A 20,999-nucleotide genomic window follows, 5' to 3' on the forward strand; every position below is an offset into this window, starting at 1 on the left:
AAAAAAAAAACAAAAAAAAAAAAAAAAAAAAAAACAAGCCTCAAGATAATCACAGCTGAGGAATGCTAAATAATTACAATACCTTAAACTTCTTGTAACACCACAACAAGGAACAAGAACAGATAAGCAAAGCATAAAAAGCAAATATGCCCCCCATTCAGTTCAAAACAGAGTTGAGGGGAACATTTAGCTTTCCTTTTACATTACTTTGATCATTTTTAAAAGGACAGACAGACTAGAGATAAGGTTTCTGGGAAAACCAGTTGACTGAAGATTGAAAAAAAAGCTGTTACTTTAATGATGCTGGTGTGTTACTGTACTCTGCTTGTGTAGATCTCTTTCCAAATAAAAATATAGATACACTTTGTAACTAGAAAGGTTCTTTGTAAGSGGCTTGTCAAAGCATGAAGTAGACCAAAGAGCATTTTTAGAGMAAAAAAATGCTGTTTATAGGATTCAGATGAACAAAGTAACAGGAGAAACACGTTTCAAACAAGCCAAGAGTACAGACAACTTACAGTATGGTCACTGAGAATCAAAACAGCTCCCCAAGTCTCTGATACAGCAGCTACAGCATATCTGAAAATGTTACTAATTCCTTTGAATTCTTCATCCTAAGAAACCTCTCACAACATTGCGAGCATTAATGTAACAAGTTAACAGAGATTAAATCTTTCACAGACAAGGTGAAAGATTTTACTAGGCGTGTAAACTCCTCTACAAAAAACTAATATACCCCCATCCCAACAACTGTCCACCTCGATAAAGGCCACATCACAACCTTTTTATAAAGCTTTTTTTGAAGCATCAGAAAGTCTGACAACCATAATTACTTCCCATTSGAAACTTTGGAAGTGCCTTTTGTCTTAAAATCTCTTGATACATCAAGTTTCTAATTTTGATTACATCTAAAAAGCTGATTTAAAATATATGAGCTGTAATTATTTCACAAGCACATATACTGAAGTGGTGACAAAGAACGTTACAGTACTACAGCAGGCTACTATCAGTTTAACAACCTGTTGATCAGCTGGACAGAGAACCCTTCTCACTGAGGCCACCACAGAACAATTGATTTGCTGAGCAAAATGAAAGTAATTCTTCCTTCCCCCTGCTGTTAAACAGTAAAGACAGGTTTTAGCAAGTAATCTCTTTGKTCCTAACTTTTCTTCCAGGTGAAGAGACTCCAGCAGTTTTAAGCCATTGCAAAAGTTTGTGGGTTACACAATGCTACATGGGTCAGTCTTTCATAAGGCAACTGCAGATTCAAGTTCACTCTTACCATTTCTRACAGATGAGTTCCCTCTGAGCAGCAGCTATCTTAGGCAGAAGACACATGAATCTGAGGGAGAAACCAAGAACTCATGTTCCAAATGCACCCTTTTTCTATAATATTCTGGAAGCTGATACTTCAGTTGTGGTCAGTGGCTTTGCATTCTTCATCCCTGCAATAATGCATTTCATGGCTGAACCCTACAGTCACACAGCTCACTTTCCTTCCACCATCATACCACACGTGTGCCAGGATTCCGAGACAGTGGAAGTCAACRGCTTCATAACAATTGTAAATGAAATGAAACTTCCTTTAAAAGTTCAAGTCAAGAACCACATATATTAAAAGATTTGTTTCACTATGGATTTACTTTCCAGCCAAACTTGGACACTATTAAATCAGCATCACCACCCAGAACTGCTTTATGAGATRCTGGGCAGGGGTGACAACTCACGAAAACAGGACTAGGTTTTCGCTGAAGAAGCTCCCTTCTACTTTTAACCATCACAAGTCAAGAAAGTTTGATTGCAAACACGTTTAATATGAATACAAAATTCACATAGGATATACATTCTGGGGAACGTAACTGAGCTATTACAAGAGATTCTGACATAACAAAAACATAAAGAAGGCTCTGTCAGGCCAAGAATTTAATGAGGAATGATTAAAAAGTTTGATTTACAATTACATTACAGTTGTGTTAAGCACTGGAAACTTTAAGAATGTCAGCTGAAAGGCGTTTGAACATACAGTACATAAATCATACAATCCACACCATTGTAAATAACATATTTGAAGTATTTCATTTTACTTAACATAAAGCAACATAACATGTGCAAATGAGGACTCCAATATATTGAATTTAAAATGTCTATGATAAAAYTGACATATAATTTTACATTTAACGACTACAGAAATGAAGAAGAAATTAAAAATGTGACCTCCATGTTACTCCCATYACTGAAGTATGATTTTCAATTAAACAGAAAACACATACTGGCCCGATTTCCTCTCAAAACTATACCTGCCCATGAAGTTTAACTAAAGCTTTAACTTGCTCTAAGTGTACAATGACACAGCATTTACACAGTTTCCTTCCCCTTGCTGGGAACTGACAAACTATTACGTGAAAGGGTTCTTCGATTATGTACACTGGTGGAAAATATTATAAAAAGGCACATACCTGTGATTTAAGGCTAGTATGGTATTTGTTTCATAGAGAAAGAAACATTTTAAATGAAATTAGTACATTTCATGGTTGCCCTCACTCAGCAAACCACTTGGTGCAAAGCAAAAATATGTGCTCAGAAGCCTCAGACTGACAGTGATTCTTGCTTTAGTGTTTTTTGTTTCGTTTTTTTTAACCCTTTGATGGAAAGGTACATTTTTTAAAAGGCATTTGCTGCAATTCCACTTGTCAATGAGCCATCTGCTAATGCTGCCTTATATGCAGATATCACATATAGGCCTTATATTATTCATCTGCAAAATATTCTTTTAGCTTTTTCCTTTTTTAAAAAGTCATATGAAAACTACTAAAGATGTTTTCTATATTCATCTATAAAATACCAGATGTTGGTACAAATCATGTAAACCTCCATTTGGAAATATTTTGACTAGCCACCAAAATGACCAGAAATCACAAGCATCATTTGTCAGTGCAAATCTAGAATAGTTTTGTTTCCCTTCCCTCTTTCCCTCCCCCAACCCAGTTACAGAAATAMCCGCCAACCTTTACATACAAAAGGAGTGCTCTGTATTTGAAATCACAGAAATTACATTTGGTTACCTTAAAGTCACCCACTTTCCTATCAAATTCAGTTTTACAGTATTATAAAAGGGGAAAAAATTTAAAGCTGTCCGTTCAAGAATCACTATAACAGTCCTTCAATCCCAACTCTTACTTATTCTCAGATTTAAAGATTTTTAGGTTAACATTGGGTCCTCTTCTATGGTCTGATTACTGTTCTTCAAGCCAGGATGGTGCATCTGCTCCAGGAGTTTTCAATTTGATGTGGAACTGTTTAAGTGTCTGTTCAAGCTGCTTTTGATTGCCAGCAAAGTATGCCGCAATGGCATTGTGGAACAGAACAAGCTGATTGTGCAATACCTTCACCTGCAGGCAAGGAGACAGACATTAAGAGGAGGAGGCTGATGTTAGCATCATCACAGGTCAGTTATAAAGAAATAGGTATATTTGAGATGCTCAAACTTCAGATAGATTTACTTAACAAAAGCTTGAAAATACAGATACAAAATGCAAATATATAATTCTTTAACTTTAATGTGATTGGGAGTTTTCATAAAGTATGTTTAACAGTCAATACCAACTCAGCACAGAGCAAACACAATTCACTAAACAGCATGTTATCAAATATCAAACACTTGATTACAAGTACTTGATGCCTTGAAATTAGATGCCAAACCTCTTAGGTATGTGCTTGCAGGCTAAATGAACCTCCCTGAAACAGTACATGACAAGGACATTATCTGAGTATCCAGTTCATGCAGTTGCCCCCCTTGGAGAGAATTGCTGCTTTCCAGCTCACATACACCTAAATCAAATGAAACTGATATCCTTCTCCCAGCAATATTTCTTGCCCATCTTCTGTAACACAGGATTATTCCCAGCACTTTATCAATATCTTGACTCCAACATATGTGCGAAGTAGTCATGAAACACACCTGTCATAGCAGCAACCAACACCGGGGAGAAGAACACAAGGGCACCTGGAGGGCACCACTGTTTTCCTCTTCCAGCCCAGCCTATGATATCAAGCCACAGCCTGAGCTGTGAAGTCAAAGTTAAGCAAATGTTACGTTTCCTTCCTTGTACACCAGGAAACCTGAAGCTGTGAATGGACAGCAGTATGCCAAAAAGGCATCTGTCCAGTTTCTCCTGCAGCCAAAACCTGTACTTTTTGTTCCYGAGTGCACTCTCAGCCCAGCACCACCTTACTCCTGTGTCAGAGCCCAAATCCCCACAGTGGTGGCCCTATACCTGTTTCCAGCCTACAAGGTGTTGAGCCCAGCAGCAGTTAGCCAGCGTAGGAGAGAACAGAGRAACAAGGCAGCTGACTGAGCCCAAGGGAGGTAACAGATTAAGCTTTCTCTACTCAAATTTTGGATCACTGCCTCATCTCTCAGCACAATCCACAAGGTACAGTCTACTTCTGTCATGCTGGGAATCAAAACTGTCTTTGGGCCAGGTTTGGCCTATGCCTACCTGTGGGCCATGCCTGTTTTATCAGGTTATTTGGGTACTGGGTTTCTCTGAAATGCATGCAACTCAACACAGAAACACCTTATGGTCTTCATTTAACAAAATATCTCAAATTAAAAAACACTGTATTTGACATGCTATGACACCTGAAGAGTGCAACATTTACTCAGAAATGTAATAAATATATTTTAAAAAATACCTTGAGAAAAAAGGGCTAAGCGTGTGTGTGTGTATCCATGCAGGAATATATAAAAGTTCTAGCACAGATTTAAAATTTCTGATTATGTCACTTTTTTTTAACTGAATAGTAGACTAATTTTAAAAATTAAGTGATAACGTCTTCTTTGCTGTCCCAAATTTTCATCTAAATTGCTCTAGTARTTTGAAAATTGGTATCCCTATATTTTCTCCCTATGTTTCCCCTAATAATTCAGGCTGATGTAAGCAAATACATGCCAAGGAATAGACTTTTTGCCTCATTAATAGTGTAAAATGACAGCTTATTCCACCAAAAGGCTCTTCATGAAAGTACATGAGAGGTTTGAATGGTTAGAAAGGAAWACCCCATCATATCTTGAGAATTTTTTTTTTTCCTAAGGAATTCCTTTTACAATAGTATTTACAGAATTTATCACACACAGACACTTTAACATCTAGGAGATATAGGATTTAGCTAACTACACTTGTTCAAATGTAGTTCAGCTTCTCTGAGTTACAAAAGATAGCCTCTTCTTCAGTTTGTGTAGGCAGACAGGTATATAAACACATGGATTTTTCATTTATGAAAATGTTCATTCCCTAAATATTAAATTTTACAAGTGGAAAATGTCACAACAACATAAAAGGTTTGCTTTTAAAAGTTCAGATAGAAATTAGAGAGCTTTTCTTGAGCAGATTCTTTCATCATTGACATGCAAGACCTCATGCAATCCAAGCCAGGAACTCTACAGAGAAGTACACTCACTGTTACAGCATATTATTAAAATGCTACAGGAGTTTTACTCATACCGTTTATAGGAACTCACATAAAACAGGGGTAATGAACATCCCATGAACGTCCCCTCCCAGCCCAAGTTCATCAGTCTGAAATTTGGTACTTTGTTAGGATGGCTTTTAACACAAACYTTCTGAGAACTGCCCCAAAATCTTCTGATAATTTTAAAAAATTGAGTCAGGCTCAAGTGTGTGCATGTGCACATGCACACATATACACACATAGACACAGAGGCAGCAATTGAGAGTATAGAAACAGATGGCTTGGACTGAAAAAATCTGTATTGTTTTGGAGGGGTTTTTTTTACCTACCAGAGCTACCTCRTTGTATGAGGTTCTATCCCCATGATTGTTGTGGTATAAATTTTGTGATTTTGTCAAACTGGTTGCAGAGGTTCAAGGTGTTACAACTTCTGCTCTCCTCCCATCAGAAGCTGATTGCTAAGTGARTCCCAAAAGATCCAAGGGTGAACCTTCTCTTACATAAGCTAAGTAACTTTAAGATGAAGTTTCTCTAGAGGAAGACCACTTAAACTGTCTGACACTGTACAAAGAAGCTCTACTATGAAGCAGCAGCCAGCAAAGAGAAAAAAGCTGTAACACCTCAAAACACTTGGTGTCCACTGCAAAAACACTTGAAATCAATGCTAAGAACTGGACAGCAAATATGYACTTAAAATCAAATTCAAATTTACCCATTTTTCCCATGAAAGAATCTCATTCCAACTTGGGGAATGGGAAARTATCTTACTCACTCCCATATCCAGTCACTGATTCCAAACTTCTACGCTGTATTTCACCTTAGCCCGCTGTTGGCAAAACATTCATGCAGATAYGCAGTCAGTTGGATCAGGGAACAGATCTAGATTAAAATTAAGCAGACAACGACGTATCTGCTTTAACCTGGATCAGTTCCCCAATCTGATTCTCTACACAGCTGCAAAAACACTTCTACAGACACTGACAGAAAGCAGYGAAGGGAAGGGGTGAGATGAAGGGATCACATTTTTTTTTGCAACAAAGCCTTGAAATGACYGTCAGATTACAGCACTAAAGGCCAACTCTTGATCATCAAGCTGTAGCACTTATTCCAGTAAAGGAGTGTTTGAAGATTTGCCTTTCAACCAAAGAATGCTAATGGTATGCTGCTAAAATACAGCAAAAGTACAGGTTCCAATGTGTGACTAATGTGCCTTTCAAAATGCCATTGTGCTTTACAGTTGAACAACAGTTAAAATCTTCGTTCCTTGTTAATTAACTACATATACCTATTTGGTCCTAATTATAAGCAGAGTAAGCACTCCATAACACAATTGGCAAACCTATCTCAAAACAAAACTGAACTTTGTGGATAAGCATAAGCACCAGACACATCCTACATACAAGACTGAAGTGTCATATATGGAAGATCCTATAGGCTGGATTTGACTTTTCACCTGGATGCTTGTAATGTTTCAGTCTTTCTAAACATTATCCTCTTTCCCCACCTCCCTCTGAAAATTTTCTGTGACATGGTATGCACGTATTTCTTCACACCCTCCTCATTCAGACTGTTTCAGCCATCTGAACGACCAAAAAGACAACACCCTTTTGAGTCCTTCTGTGAGTATGTACCTCCTCATAGCCATCATAATCCTTTCTCTTAACTATCTTAATTTGAAGCTACTTAATCTAAACAGTTACATCATCTGGGTMTCCACTAGATTGCAGATTGCTTTCATTTGTAGAAGCAAGCATTTAAGAATCAAACTCCTGAAGTACAAATCACATAAGTGSAGTCAATTTCTTTCTCCACACTGAATGGTATTTGAATTTTTCAAGGGCATCCACGAGTAACAGTCTTTCCTTTCTCAAAAAGACAACAGCTTCTAAAACTTTTTTCAGAAACGACAGAAATCTTTGAGCTAAGAACAGGCCATCAACCATTAAAAAAACCCCTAACTATTTGTAAGTTACAGATTTTGAATGCAACTACTAGCAAATGCTACAAACTTCTACAGAACTGCCAGCTTGGGAGAGCACCAATAAAACTTAGTATCAACATTAAGAAAAGTGAGTGTAACTTCAAGATCAAATGCTGTAATAAAAGTCAATAGAAATCTTGTGTATCTTGGTTTTACAGACAGAAACTTGCAATTCCAGCATTACTGTAAKGCAGCTGTCTGAACCTTTGAAGGCTTTTAATTGAAATATTAGCATATGAACCTAGGAGAGCAAGCACAAAGAAACTGCAACCATGTGATGCCTTTTCTCCATATAGGGAAAAGCTAGATAGGGCCATCCAGATTAYGGGTTCTTTGGTGACATTTGCAGCAACACAGACCAACTGGAGCCCACCAGCCAGTTAAACTGGCTTTAGAGGTTCTTTGCAGCACCATTTACTAGGAACACACTGCTGATAGCTGAACTGCTCCCAGTGAACCAATGGATTTATGCTGCCATAAACAGCAAGAACAGGGAAAACCTGAACTAAAACRTTGGTTCGGGTTTATTCTGCTCTATATCTGATCTCTGCACTTAATTAAGAAATGTTATCAGACAGTYACACTGGGGCCCATCTCAGTCCTACCAACCTACAAGGGAACTTTGCAAAAGATCCTCCTGATCTCTYTTTCTGCTACTCCCATTCTTCCAGTAGRTATTCTCTTCAAAACACATTCTCATAAAGAGATGATACTAACTGTATTTGCTCAGAAAACAAAGTTCTGTTCACCTACAGCCATTATAAAAGTTGAATGCTCACATTATGCTGAGAATGAGTACTTTACAGAAATACACCACCGAGAGSGGACAGCACAGAATTCTTKCTGCTCCTGCTCCCTTCTTAAACATTTTCCTTCAGAAAGGCAGCTGAAGTGTAAAAGGCAAAGTTTCTGTGCCAGCGCTCTGAGCGGCAGGAAAAAAAGGATTTGCAAACCACAGACTGAGCTTTTCTGTCCAAGGCCATTGCAGTGCAAGGTTCATACACTGCTGCTCTGCGCCTCAGTGCAGGGACTCGGATGAAAACAGAAACACATCCCTTCCCCTTTCCACTGCTTCTCTATCAGTTTATGCCSTTCTTCCCCAAGGCAGGCACCAGCCATCCTACTTGCTACTCYKACACTAATGGGTRAGTTACTTCCTTTACTTCAACCCCTTGCCAYGATGACAAAATGTCATCTTACGCAATAAATACAAAAAGTAAAGTTTACCGTAGAAAAGCTCTCAGCAGATAATTATATTCAAGCCAATATTTAAATTTAAAGGAAGTCCTTTCTATAGCTAATTTGGGAACAAAATTACATACACCCTTGAGTAAATATTTTTACATCTCTAGTGTCAAAACTGAGAAATGTCASCCACTGATAAAAAGGCGAGATTCCCTACTGTATTAATCTAAAAGGCAGGAAGGAAAAAACAATCTTTTTCAGAAACAATTTGTAGGCTGTGACAGCTAACAGGATGCTTGGTCTAATTCAATACTGTCACTAGGAAGACARCTTCTTCAGTGTTCCCTAAACTATCTAATTGAGTTTAAAAAAACACAGAGACTCATTTTGTACAGGATAGAAATAAAATGCTTTTGCTCTGAAGCTTTCCTATACATATAAACAGAAATCAATCAATGTGTTRTAGAGGTAATAGAAACCATGAGGAAGCAGGGTAAGTGCTATTTTAAATTAATTTGAACTTAAGCTTCAGAATTCCTGTACAGATATGAGCTGCAAGGATGGAACAATTTCAATGAAAGTACATTGTAGTGATAGCAAACAACTTMCTAAAAGATGGAAACAAAGACGGAGGGAGGGGAAGGCACCTTCAGCACACCTGTTTTCAACCTAACCTAATTTTAAAACTCAGCTCTTAGGAGCATTTTGTAATTTAAGAATCAGTATCAGCATTTAGATTAGACTTMTTTCAATATGGATTTTTTCAATCCTTTTTTCTCCATTTTTTTTTCAGCAAGAACACGAAATAAAGTGAGGCCAACACCAGTTTTTAGCCACCTGATGATTTGGTCCATCAACTTCTGATAGCTATGTGATTCCAGACCACTAGGTCCTAATGCAGATGCTGTATGAAGGAACAGGGCATCTTTTAAGCATATACTGTTTTGGAAATTAGAAAGTTTGCTTATTTTTTCTACCTTTCCCCTCTTATCATCTGGTTCATGTTTCTTCCCTGACATCCACCTTTTCTTCTAAGAGGCTGATGCAACTGCATATATAGTAATATATTCAAGAATACAAAATWATAATCCATTTTAATTGGTTTAGCTTGTCCCCATGATTTTTCCCCTAAAGCTTCTTCCTTACATTCAATGAGCATGGTTTGCTACTGTTGTCATCTGGGGCCAGTCATGTATTCTTTGATAGGCTGCTGTTATGTGTTTCAATTTTTAAAATAAATTTATCAAYCCATAAAGAAAATGTTGATACACTGAGAGACCTAGACAAACTGACAACTATCTCCTATGTAAGTTTTAATCACATTCTCCTCCCTCTGAAGACATGGGAAATATAGCCACACATGATTGTAACCATCTCTTTTACAACTGATATGAACAAAAATCAGATCTTGAAAGACYGTAATTTTCACATCTAATTAGAGACAATTTACAAGGACTTATTTATCAAAGAAAGCACAGTTTAARAGTGTGGTTTTTATGGCAGTTTTACCTGTAGAATAAGAAGGGTAAGAATCTCATCATTAAGAGGGTATGCATGAAATGATAGGGTTGAAACAAACACTTAAGGAAAAATAAAAGCCACCTGTCAAACCAACAAGTTARAGAGTCCTGTTTTAAATTAAGAAACTATAAGGGCATTAATTATAGAAAGTAGTACATCTCAGTTCAAATTTTTAAAGAAAGCATAATTTTGACAATATCTCTTTATAGTTCTCTTTGTGTATAACCTCCAGGACAATGATGTCAAACATAAGTATTACTCTGAATATTAAATTAGTAATTATGTGACTTATTTAACCAATAAATGTGATAAACTGGAAAAGTAATGCTTTTGCAAATTTGAAACCTCCTGTATCAACAGGAAACTTACTGCCATGTTTGTCATTTGTAGTTTTTTGTAAAAAGTAAAAGTGTGTCCTCCCATGATACAGCAAGAACTCAGAAAATGCAGCTTATTTTCTTTGCTCTTTTAGATGAACATATATTTCAAGATCTAACAACTTAAGATATTTTTAGAAAGCAGTAACTTCTAGAACAAAACTCCTAAACATAACATGAGAAGCAATAGCTTACCTTATTTTCTTCCAAAAATTTCAGTTTGATAGATACATCATTMCGCATTTTGTCATATTTCTCTTTATGTACTTGAAAGAGTTGTTGTGATTGTTCAATCTTTGGCAGAGTGTTTGCATCACGAGGGCCAAGATTCAGCTCTTCCAGGTCTGTTCGATAAGCATCATATTCAATCCTGAAAAGAAAGAGAAGGGAAAAAAAGCCCCAACATTTTAAGGGCAGTGTCTCAATACTGACCTTGCATATAAGGCCAAGTACAACAGAAGATGAACAAAACAGTTAAGTACAGGAAAAAAAACAACAAAAAGGGCAAGTTTTTTTCTCCCTCCTCCTATTCATCAAGCAAACCCGCCCTGAAGCACATTGTATAACACTGCCTCAACAAGCCCCCTCCCTTTTCTGTTCCTGTCTCAGCCTCATGCTCTCAGCCCTCTGTTTTGTACAGGCTTCAGTACTCAGAGCTTTTCCTGGGACATCTCAACCTACTAACCCAGAAAAAGCTAGCAAATATTTTTCAGGTCATTATTCTGCTGTTGAATCAGTTCACTGGAGAGTTTGTGTTGAGAGCAAGAGGCACACCAAGAGCATGACACCTCCTTGATGCAGATGTCCAAGGAACAAATCACTCAACACCAAACCCTGACCTGAAGGGTTTTCAGCACACTCCAGGATTCTCAATATGCATTAATTGGACAGTTTCATAGCTCTTCCATTAATAGTTTTCTGAGCAACTTGTCTGTCCTATGGAAAAACAGACTGCAAAAAGATGGTGTAGCCCTGCCCAAAGTATCACTCTTCTTCCCATACTTTTYTGTAGCTGTCAATAGCATATCCATCAGTTTTGATGGGACAAACCACGCTATTTCTGGCCTTTTAAATATGCTTTCTCACAGACATTCCTTTAACTGGAAACAAATCATGATTAAAAGCTGATTCTAAACCACAATTCTCAGTTGAATTAACTGCTCAAAAATAAAATACAACCTTCTCAGAGGTAAAAGAAGTAATATTCACAAGGCTCTTCCTGATTGTCATTGCCACTAGCATTGAGGATTTATATGTAATTTSTGGCTTAATTCCAAAAAGGAAATCATTAAACCAATGGACAGCTGATAGAAAAGGGGAACAGATGAATGCTAAATTGCAACTAGGGACAGGAAAGAAGASGCATGGAAATAAATGCGACCTATTTTTACAGTGCAAAATGATGAACTGGGCATGTAAGTGAAGAACCTTTGTAATTTATTTGCCTTATTAAAATGGCAAAATATTTTATTTCTTTAGCGAACAGGAAGAGAAAGTAATAAAAGTATTTCAGGAGCGAATAACCATATATTGAAAATGACTGGTAAGAACAATTGCAGCAGATGTATTTTGCATAAGTGTTCAAGGGGATACCTGGAAAATGTATGACACAATTTTTTCTTTTAAATACGTGTCAAAATAAAGCAATACCTTATCTACACATTAATTCTGCCTTTCATGCCTTTGAAAGTTTACCTAAATATCAAAACAATAACTTATTATTTTGTTTAAAAACAAGCATTAGAACAGAAGAATTAAAAAAGAGGGGGAAAGAACTTCAGAACTCAAGCAATTTGCAATTTCTGACCTAAAAAAMMCCCAAAATCACAAAAAATTATATGTATAAACTACATCCTTTGTCAAATTAAAAGAAATGCACTTTATTCTGGTAAGTGAAAGAAAGTCAGAATGGAACCACTCATCAGAAAGAACTACAAGTCACTGGCAGGAAAAAAAGAACCCAGCTTTAAAGTACTATGCTACATCTAAAAGTAATCTTCTCCAGAGGAGGAACATCATTATTCACTACTAAGAAATTTCTGGTTTATTTTCCCCTTTCTGACCAAGCCTGCACTTCTGCATAAAAACTGAAGTGTGACTTGCAGGCGTTGTTCATCAACAGAGGCACAAGACTAGACATTTTCCAGTCTAAAGGGATTATTTCACCTATTGCAATGCAGCTGGATARAAGGGTTAATCTTCCACTGTCACGCTACTTAGAAAGCCACCTTAATCTAGCACACGGGAAACACCAGCTATAATTATTCCTACTGCTAACAAGTAAAATTAAGTCTACAGGGGAACATAAACAAAACATTTGAAGATATGTGCAATCAGTTACAGTTAAAAGGAAATGCTCATCAGGTGAGAGTTGTATTATAAGGTTTTTATCTGACAGTTTATATATAAGGCCTAAACTGATACACAGTCTGCTTCCCGAGGATTAATTCAAAGTGGAAAGAGCTGGATACAGGATAGCTACCTGGCACTTTCATACTGTTTCACAGTCAACAAGGTATCCTCAATTGTTTTATTCACCAGTGTATTCACACTGGCAATAAAAAAGTTAATAGCCCCCAGAAGTGTTTCTCCATTTTTAGCTAGAAGTTTCTGCGTATCTGCATTGTAGCCAAACTCCTCCTATAAACAAAGAACAGAAAAAAAGGCTGTAGATCAATCGAAATCATAACATTCATCAGCAACTATATAAAAAAATGCAAACACAGATGTGGCAGTTCTTTCACTTCTGTTTGGGTATGATTTATGATTAAACCAATATTATTTTGATACAATATCCAGTTCACAGTTCTTATGAAATCTCTCCAACATCAGCAAAAAGTGATTTAYGAATTTGTTACCACACATGATGTTAAATCCTATTTCATAATGTGATTTTTCTGCACTCTGGTATCTGGAATGTTACTTAAAAGTAAATGCTAATGCAATCTTCGCATTGTCATTCAGCAGGGTTTTAATCAAGCATCTCCCATGGTTGTCTAGGTAATGCTTTAATACGAACAGAGACACTGATATATTAAATACAGTAATGTAACTAGATTCACAAGGGCACACAGCATTAATTAGCTATTAAGTTTTATTCTTACATTCTGGAAAGCAGCACTGCAAAAAAAACCCCAACATCTATCACAGTTTAACAGGCTGTAAATAATTGAAGAGCAGAACATTATAATGAATAGCAAATAAAAATTTTAATATAACTCACGCATAAATTTCAAAGGGACAAGGGGAAAATTATTTCCAAGGCATTTTAGTCACATTTAGATTTATGTTTGTTCATGTCTCTTTGTTAACAGCAGTGTAAGCTGACCAAGGCTGCAAAGATTTTCCTAATGCATGGATGCCAAATGAATCCAATTATCATATCTATGTCATCCATATGGCATCTCTGTATTCTACAGATGGGAGTTCTCACAAAAGAGTACAATCTCTGGTTGTAATGACTGTAAAACACACTAGGTTCATATCTGGAACTTGGGTCTTTTTAGGCTTGCACACTGCCAACAACTGACTCAGAAGTGCTGTATTCTCCCAGTTTCCTTTCATCTGTCTAGAAAATGAACACCAGAGCCAAATGATATTTCACGTTAACAAGTTCATGACAGTAAGGGTAATGGGCAATGGTAAGGGAAGAATCCTCTAGAAAAGGAGGTGCAGCGGAAGTGAGCAACTGAAGGAGAAGAAAAAAGGAAGAAAACTTAGGGCAAGTTTACATGAGCTAAGCCCTGTAAACACTGCTAAAGATCTGTCATCTTTGCTTTGTAAAGCTGCTTGGGCAGCAAAAGCAGTTGGCTRAATTACTACAGATTTTGCTGGGGAAAAGAAAGAGAAACAAGCATTCTCCAGCTGGCTTTGTTCTAACGTTGCCAGCTACACAGCTAACACAACTGCTAGCACAGAGAAGAAATAGGAGCATGCTGGCAGAGACAACAGCAGTAGGACTGCCCCTTGCAGCAGCTTAGTCCCCATCTCTTTTTCCTCCTGCAGGCAAGACTGCAATTAGTTTTGCAGYTGGTCCTCTCACTCAGATCATTGCAAACCCAAATGAACACCATCAGTTCAAAGGGGGAGGTGAGAAGGATGGGACTGCAGTGGCCTGCAGTCCTATGGAACTTGCTAACCAACAACCGTATCCTTCCAATGACATAATTTCTTACAAACTTTTGAGTTTTGTCCATGACCTTTGCAGATACCTCTCATGAAACACACAGAGTTCATACTCTATGCTCAGGCCAATTAAAATTAGGATTAATCTGCCTGTATAATTAGAGGCACATGAGCCTGGAACCAGGAGTAATCTTTGTATCCAAAAGAGAAACAGCAACACATTCACATTAAGTAATATCTCACCAGATAACACATTAAAATTTCATTTTGTTACCATGTATAAAAGAAGTAGTATTACCTTGAGTCTTGGTGGGGGTTTAATTTTATTTAAGCATATATACTCTTATCACATTAAACGTGAAAGACTAACTGTTCAGAAATTTTACGTTTAGTCCTGCACAAGTTTTAGAGGCAACGATGTATCCAAATATCCAAAAGTAGACCAAGCTACAGATGATGGTACAGTACAGGTTAAACAGAGGGAAAACACAAAGAGGAAAGAGACAAACACCAGGCAGGTCTCCAAGAGGCAAAGGTTAGATAACTTTTATTACAGCAACAGAAACCTTTATTTTATTTTCATCAACAGCCCCATTCAATAATCTACACAAGACATGAATGACGGAAACAAATTCCAAGACCAATACAAGACGTTGAAAGAAGCTGGAAGATCAGTATTCCCATTGGAAGTTACAAGCTAATAATGGGAAAAAGTATGAGTATGATGCCAGATTCCATCCAAGTTTTGCAAGGAACATCCAGCTTCAGCACATACTTCATAACAATTACTAAGCTCTGCCACAAACCACATGCCTGTATTAGTGTCAAGAATAAACTGATTATTAAAAGCTTCTTTTAGCAGATCATTTAATTTCTTAGCTGCTACAAGTGCTCTACATTCTCACATTTTCATCTGTCAGACTAATACTAAAAATTCCTTCCCATCAGTGTAGGAGTTTTAAATTTTTTCAGCTAGCTATCACTTAAGGTTCCTCTGTGCAAGCATGAACTCCACCTACTCCCTCAGAACTCAATGGGAAAAGAGAATTATGAAAAGACAGATGTTTTTAAAATCACAAAGATAATTTGAATTGTTTGAGTAGCTATGTTTTAGGGAATCATTAAGCCACTTAATACTGGTTTTCCAAAGGATCAAATTGTTTTAACTTTGCAAATGCAGAACAAACAAGGTAGAACCAAGCCAGCTACTACACTCTGTAAGCAACATTCACCTTCTCTCTCTTTACAGCAGACAGCTTTACTACTGGCAACAGAAAGTACCAGTGTTACATAAACTTCTAAACCATGGAATCGTAACAACCCAAATATTTCAAGATTGCCTCTCTTGCTCAGCAACTATATAAGACATATRAGAATACAGATTAGTTTTATTAGTAGGAAAATTCTGATTAAAAAAGGACTTAGAGATCAAATCTCAATGCTTTAAATATGCTACAGAAAAATAATTTACTCACATCCAATGTGCACAAGTGAAGTAATGTGCCTTAATCTACTTACTCCCAGGCACATTCCCCAAAGACATCTTGTAATTGAAATGACGTAACACTCTGGAACACTTTGATGACATTTCATTAGAAGCAAACTTAATAGTAAAATACATCTTCTCCACAAAGGAAAATTGTCAGTTTTGGAGTTCYACCATGAACTAGAGGCTAACATTTACGTAAGAATAAAGAACTAGAGTAATTTCAATAATTTCCTATAGTTTTAAGTGAATTACGTAAGCTTTCAACACAAAGAACATTAATATATTGTTAACTACAATGTTTTTTAAAGTAGCTACTAACTAGTAGATACCCTGCACAAGTCAATTAAGCTTATCTTCATCTCTGCCACTGTATTTTTTAACACTATAGAAGTCTTACATGAAGTTCCAATGATTTCAAACTCAGGTCAGCAAATGCCTCTCCAAGCTGCCTTTGGGTATGTACCATCTGGAAGAGCTGCGTGGACAGTGTCTGTGCCAGCCTCAAGATATTTTCGTATTTTTTTTTGTTATCTCTCAATATATCTATCTGAGCTTCTAGTTCCAGGTCTACTGTTCTTGAGCCACGACCCAGTTTTTCAGAGATGATCTGACGTGTGCACTGCAGAAAAAAGATTAAATTATAAAGAATCAAGCATATTCACGACAACACAGCATACACCCATTTTCAGCTTCAAGGGACATCTCATTACAGACAATTCTTTCACAACCACCCCTCCCAATATAAGTTTGCACAACAAACTGCAAAAACAACAGTCTTTAGAAGTTTATCAGGACTCAGCAAGAACAGCTGGACAAGTCTCAACTCCTACTAAGATGAATATTCAAGTTAGCAAATCAAGAGCATAACTAATTGTTTCTCAAGTAAAAGAACACTTATCTCTTTATAGGTTTGGTGAATCTCATTAAGTTAAAAGAAGCATTTTAGCCCACTGCATTTAAGTCAGTTAATATGAGCATTACTATTCTGCATAAAAACGTCTAGTTAGTAATCTTTTGGGCTTTGTCTACCAATCATCCAATTCCGKAACATCCATGTTACATTTTCCAAAAATGTTCTTTTTGAGGTTTTTTTTTAGGGGCAAGTAAAAAGGTGCTGCTTTYCAGCATGCTTAAAGCTGACTAGGAAACTGGGAACTCCTACTGAGAAATACGCAAAAGTATTAAAATGCACTTTTTATTTACACATCTATAAAATGGAGATGATTGACCAGAGTCTTTCTGAAGACTTTCTTTTCTGTTCTAAGTAAAATTCTTAGAAGATTTGCAATTCATTAGCACACTGAGTAGGCAATGTGCTCTTCCAAGGCTGTAGAGACTTTCAGCCAGCCTATGGCTGTGACAGAGCACGCTGCTACCACATTCCACTTATCTGTGACACCTCCTCTGCCAGAGATTCGAGCCCAGCTTGGCAGTGAGCCGACCATGATGCACACTGGGGTTTCCCTTGACTGAGCGATAGGAGAAGCCATTTGCAAAGCAGATGTGCAGCAAAGTCATACAGTTTCTCCACAGAAAGCAGAATTATTTACTGCTACAGTAAGTTATTTAATGCTAATCTGTGATCCCAAGAGGTGAAGGGATAACCAACTTAGACATATGAAAAATTACTGCTAGAAACAAAAGTTACAAGGAATTAAGTTAGTAGTCAAGGCCACAACCACTCTGAAAGGACTTAAACTAAGAACAAAGCTGCTATTTTCTTCTTTTTCTTTGTGAAGTAATGCCCAAGCTTATCTTGTAATATACTTCCCTAATACACTACAGCACTGCATTTCCCAGGGCTTCCCAATTCAAGGACTGTAGTCTAATCTGGTCTTTACTGTGTCCAAAGGAGACGCACATTCAACCTGCTAGAATTTCCATGTCCTTTCTAAATGTAATAGATGAACATAGGAAAGGCTCAAGAATGATCAAGAACAAGCTGGTCATGACTCATAAGGTTTAGGTCAGAAGGTACAGAYTATTGGGGCTACTTTGTTAGATTTGACTAATTCACAAGAAAAAGCACAACTAATCTAGGTGACATTTGTCTGTCAAGCATCAGAAATTTGGGAGAGCATAACAAATCACAACATGCAATACAACTTTACTACCAAAGTAAATTGGTATTTCCCTGAGAAATTGCAAAATACAGTTTAGCAATGAGTGTACTCAAGGCATAAATAAGCCTTTCATTAGGAACTATGGAAGTAATGGCCAGATTTTGGCTGTTTTCCAAAAGCGCTGATGCACACACACAAAGCGCCATGAAATGAAAGAGAAAAATCTGAATCATGGAAAGCAAAGTTCTTGAAAGCCAGGATAAATTACAAATGAAGGAATTMTTTTCAGCCAAGGGGTATTTGCTTCAGAAGTTACAGCAAAAACACCTAAAAAAGCTCAGCATTGGCAAGTGAGGAAAAAMCAGTAACTGGAAAGACACTGCATACTTGGTTAAACTCAGATACAGTGAAAATAAAGAAGATGCTCCAGTCTTTTTTGATTTACTCCAATTCAAAGTGGACCAGTACAAGCACACAAGTTGCTCTATACTTTCATTAGCAAACAAAGAAAATTGCACACATTAATTCCATCACGCTTTGTTCTAAGAGTATCTATAAAGAAAACTATCAGGAATAAGACCACACTACTCAAAAAAAGGTTACCTAATGCAAAGCTTAAGAAAAACAACTCAGAGAAAGAAGAGTTACCAAAATACATTTAAGGAAAAAATACTTTAAATTGCATATGTTAAAGATGAACAGAGGCATTACTGCCCATGTCTCAGAAGCCCAGTGGCTATTCAATGGTAGCCCAATGATAGAAAGGTTGTAAAACAGGTTTGCCTTTCCCCCCCAAAGTTCAGTAAGTTGTATAAAAAACAAAAAGACAAACTTGTTAGAATTGCTGAAAGTCAAGAAGAGCCAAGACTTTCTTGTGCCTATGTGTTTTTGCTAGACTGAAAATCCCTTTCTCATCCAAAGGGGAAGGCACGGGCAGAAAAAATAAGACAAAACGATCTTGTCACTAGATATGGAAAGAAGGGCGATTTCTTTTCACACTAACTCATGATTACTAGGGAGAGTATGGCTGGAAAATGTGAAGGGGGATGATAGCTACAAAGGCATTTACAGATGGGAATGACTTCTGAACATATCCAATAATTTAGATTTCACAACCCCTGACACCCTGGCATAGGAACTACCCAYGTCAGATTTCTAAAGAACTTCCTARCAGCAAATTTGATTAATGTAGATTGTAGATTAATGTCTGGTACATTGATACCAGGGATTTTAAGTTCACAGGGATTCAAGTGCTGACCATTTACTCCTGCCCTTTATTTCTCCATCTTCTAACCTAYGAGCAGTTAGCTATTATGAGATGAGGAGGACATTTCTTCCCATGATCTTCCTGACAGGAACCAAAGCAAGCCRACATGTCCACAAATTTAAATACTGATATCAACCATATCAAATATGCTTTTTGTACACAGCCTACAACACAAATGTATGGCATCTCCAGGTACATTTGCATAATACTCCATCAACTCAAAATAAACTCGTGGGCTGTCTGAACAATCGTATTCCTCAAAAAAAAAACAGTAAACAAGAAGTCAATACGGAATTCTAGAAAGATCATAAYTGACATATCTCCTTAAGCATAAAAAACCCCAAACTTCTGCTTCTAACAGAAAGACAGCATAAGCATTTACTAGGGAGTAGAGTGTCTCCATTCCTGCTTCCCACCCTCACTGAAGAAGATGTCCTTATCCGGATCTAAAGAACACTGGAGGGATTCAGATTTTGTTTCCATAGATTCTTTATTTCTTCATAGTTTGGTGTAGACCTCACTGATGTACCTGTACACAACTCTGTCATTTAAGTTGCAGGCTTTAAAAAAAGCAGTTTTTCAAAACTGATCTTAGTTTGAAACTTTAGACATGAATACATTCACTGACAATTGTTCCTTAYCTTATAGCTTTTTAGTAAGAGTCACTTCTAGCAAACTGGTGTACTTCAAGTACCTTTTCATTATTCTCATATTATTTTTTAAATTTCATCAAATCTGATCACAAAGTAGAAGCATACAAAACACATGCAAACTGAAGCAACAATTACATCACTAAGAAAAAACAATTAGCCAAGACGGAACAAAAACACCAGAATAGCAAGTMCCTGGTTTTTCATGTCAACTAAAATCTTATTATATCAGCAATCAACTCAAAAATAGTAAAAATATTTATTTCCAAGCTTAGTGCTGAAATCTGTACATTCTGAATGATGAAGGGTACATTAGAAATGGAACATTCTTTACCTTGCTAAATCAGTAATACCTATTAAAGATTTTCCACATAACACCAGGGATTTTAAAAGGCTACCAAAGAATGCTACACTTGGAAAGAAAACTAAGCCTTTCCTATACATTCTCRCTTATGCTCACTGCAACAACAGCTTACTTTCATACAGCTCTAGTCCTCTCTAGCTGCCAGCTCACTGATAGAATATGTACATACACACACACAAATACATGGCTGCATACCTTGTAAGTGTTTAGGCTCCACTTTCTCACCAATTCCAGTTTCTCCATTGCTGGATTCTTCACTTCATCTGCTAACACAACAGGCCCACTCTTCTGCTGAGCTCTGCCCCCTGTGTCAGACACAAAGCAAATCTTCAAGGCCTTGGGTCTCAGCTTTTTGCTTGTTAGTTTGTTTTAAGGGATTAATAGCAAGTATGGAAGAATTATGCAATTGCACGTACAAAAGCAGAGCAAGATGACAGCATGAATTTAAGATGAATACGCRGATTTTCAAAATCAGTTCCAGAAAGAAAGACTTTAAAACTGATAT

The 20,999-nt window shown here is 37.0% G+C and overlaps 1 protein-coding gene across 5 annotated transcripts in view; it reads right to left on the minus strand.

The window, feature by feature from the left end:
* Positions 1-1,896: 1,896 nt before the first annotated feature.
* ARFIP1 (ADP ribosylation factor interacting protein 1) overlaps positions 1,897-20,999 on the minus strand; it is a 39,869-nt gene continuing 20,766 nt past the window's right edge. For all 5 annotated transcript variants that reach the window (XM_057376256.1, XM_057376276.1, XM_057376262.1 and 2 more), the window contains 5 exons: positions 20,690-20,799; positions 16,548-16,769; positions 13,019-13,176; positions 10,732-10,906; positions 1,897-3,389 (listed from right to left, as the gene is read on the minus strand). In XM_057376256.1, coding sequence (XP_057232239.1) covers positions 3,234-3,389; positions 10,732-10,906; positions 13,019-13,176; positions 16,548-16,769; positions 20,690-20,799 — 821 coding nt within the window. In that variant the 3' untranslated portion in view covers positions 1,897-3,233. The remainder of the gene's footprint in view (positions 3,390-10,731; positions 10,907-13,018; positions 13,177-16,547; positions 16,770-20,689; positions 20,800-20,999) is intronic.

This window comes from Malurus melanocephalus, unplaced genomic scaffold (assembly GCF_030028575.1).
Source record: "Malurus melanocephalus ecotype Western Australia unplaced genomic scaffold, MMel_1.1 scaffold_9, whole genome shotgun sequence".
NCBI classification, from domain to species: Eukaryota; Metazoa; Chordata; class Aves; order Passeriformes; family Maluridae; genus Malurus; species Malurus melanocephalus.